The 1,785-nt window shown below is 54.9% G+C and overlaps 1 protein-coding gene across 1 annotated transcript; it reads left to right on the forward strand.

Moving 5' to 3' along the window:
• Positions 1-380: 380 nt before the first annotated feature.
• Positions 381-1,403, forward strand: Pmar_PMAR027488 (hypothetical protein; the record flags this gene model as incomplete). Its single annotated transcript, XM_002781231.1, has 1 exon — positions 381-1,403. A coding segment is annotated over one exon (1,023 nt), but the record flags the coding sequence as incomplete, so codon positions are not given.
• Positions 1,404-1,785: the final 382 nt, after the last annotated feature.

Consider the following 1,785-nt stretch of genomic DNA (forward strand, 5'->3'; position numbering starts at 1 on the left):
AGCACTCCGACGCGTTATGTTGGGAGAATCCGGCGAATGCGAGCAAGCGTCCTCCATGGTTCAGGCCGTTAGAAGGCCGTCTCCCTAGAGGCCCGGCGGTTAACGGGTCGGCCGTAGTGGAGGCGGGTAAAACCTTTGTGACATGCGCGAAGGGCCGGCAAGGTCTGGTAGGGATCGAGGCCCTTCTGGAAGGACGACGGAGTGCGAATCAAACGCCGGCTTTGTTATTGTTGGATACCGGTAGTGAGTGCACCCTGGCCTCAGCGCAGCTTATCTCGAGACTGGGACTTGAAGTGAGAACATACGGAAGCCCGGTGGTCTTGGAAGCTGCAGGGGAGGGTGGTACAGTGAACGTGGTCGGGGAAGTCGCTCTACCGGCGATGGTTGGTGGCAACGATGGGAAGTGGTACAGGTTCCACTTAACGGTGCAGGTGGCCACTGACCTCAATCCGGCCGTGGTAGATTCTTCGGCCATCCTTCTTGGTCTAGGCTCGCTGAGAAAGATGGGAGCCGAGATCGCAGTGGGGGACTCAACAGTCTTCTTAAAAGCCATGGGTGTATCGGTCAGATTGGTGTCCTGGAGTACACCCGGAGCGCCAGCTGGGCTAGCAGGGAAGAAGTATGCTGCCATGGATCCGTCCTTCGAAAGGGACGAGGCTCCACTTCCTTCTAAGGAAGAGATTGCCCGACGCCTCGAGGGGTGGAGTTTCCCGGAGGTCGAGGTCAAACTCAAGCCGGGAGCAGTTCGTCCCCGCCCCAGACGGCCCTACGCATGTGGCACGGTGGAGATGGTTGCCATGGAGATGATAGTGGAGAATTTGGAAAAAGCACACGTCGTCCGAAGGGTTTCACGGGCCGAAGTCGATCGGTTGGAAGCTTGGGTGAATCCAGCCTTCCTGGTCCCGAAGTCTAGCGGCGGCGCGGTAGATGAGCTCACGGTCGAGAACGTCGAGAAGCAATACAGGCTTGTTATCGACGCGAGGGGTATCAACGAATGTGTAGCAGACCTCCCCGCAGTATGGAAGACATACCAAACTACTCCGAATCAGTGCATTTCGGAGATTCCCTCAGGCCCAATTCATTTCGGTAGCGTGGATATCCGAAGTGCATACTACAATCTCCGATACAGCCAAGATAGTCGGAAGTATTTCGCTTTCAGTTATTATGCGGCCGACGGGTCAGTGGCCTACGCCATTCATGACAAGATGGTGATGGGTTTCAAAGGGTCGAGCTTCCTGTGGGGCTTCGCGGCTCACTCGCTGCTGGCGAGAGCCCTCCCCGAGGTCTATCGGAGTGATGGTCCTGGCCAAGTCATACTCTACGTAGATGACATCCTGGTTTGGTCCCGCGGCGAAGCTCGCTGTGCCCGGATTATGGAGCTGCTCACTTGTGCCTTCGAGCTGGTAGGAGCGCAAGCTCCGCAGAGCACGCCCAATCGGCGTCCCCGCCTCGTATGGAGGTTGAGTTGCAACCAGTTAACGGAGGGTTTGAGCCAACCGACACGGCAACTCGATACAAGTGTCTTTCCCCGCTCCACTACACAAGTTTGTCCTGTAGACCTCAATGGCAATGAGTTCAGTCTGAAACGGTTTAATCCCGACAACGACGAGGGAGAGTTCAATATTAAGAACGTGTTTGCGTGTGATGTCACACGGTTTTCATGGAATAGAAACTGCAAAAGACCCCTTTGATCGCACTTAGTGCTAAGCACTACAATATAAGAACCACAGATGTATGATATATGATTCATCTAATGTCGATTATCGACGCAACCTCGATATAACT

This window comes from Perkinsus marinus (assembly GCF_000006405.1).
Source record: "Perkinsus marinus ATCC 50983 genomic scaffold scf_1104296943174, whole genome shotgun sequence".
Lineage (NCBI taxonomy): Eukaryota > Perkinsozoa > Perkinsida > Perkinsidae > Perkinsus > Perkinsus marinus.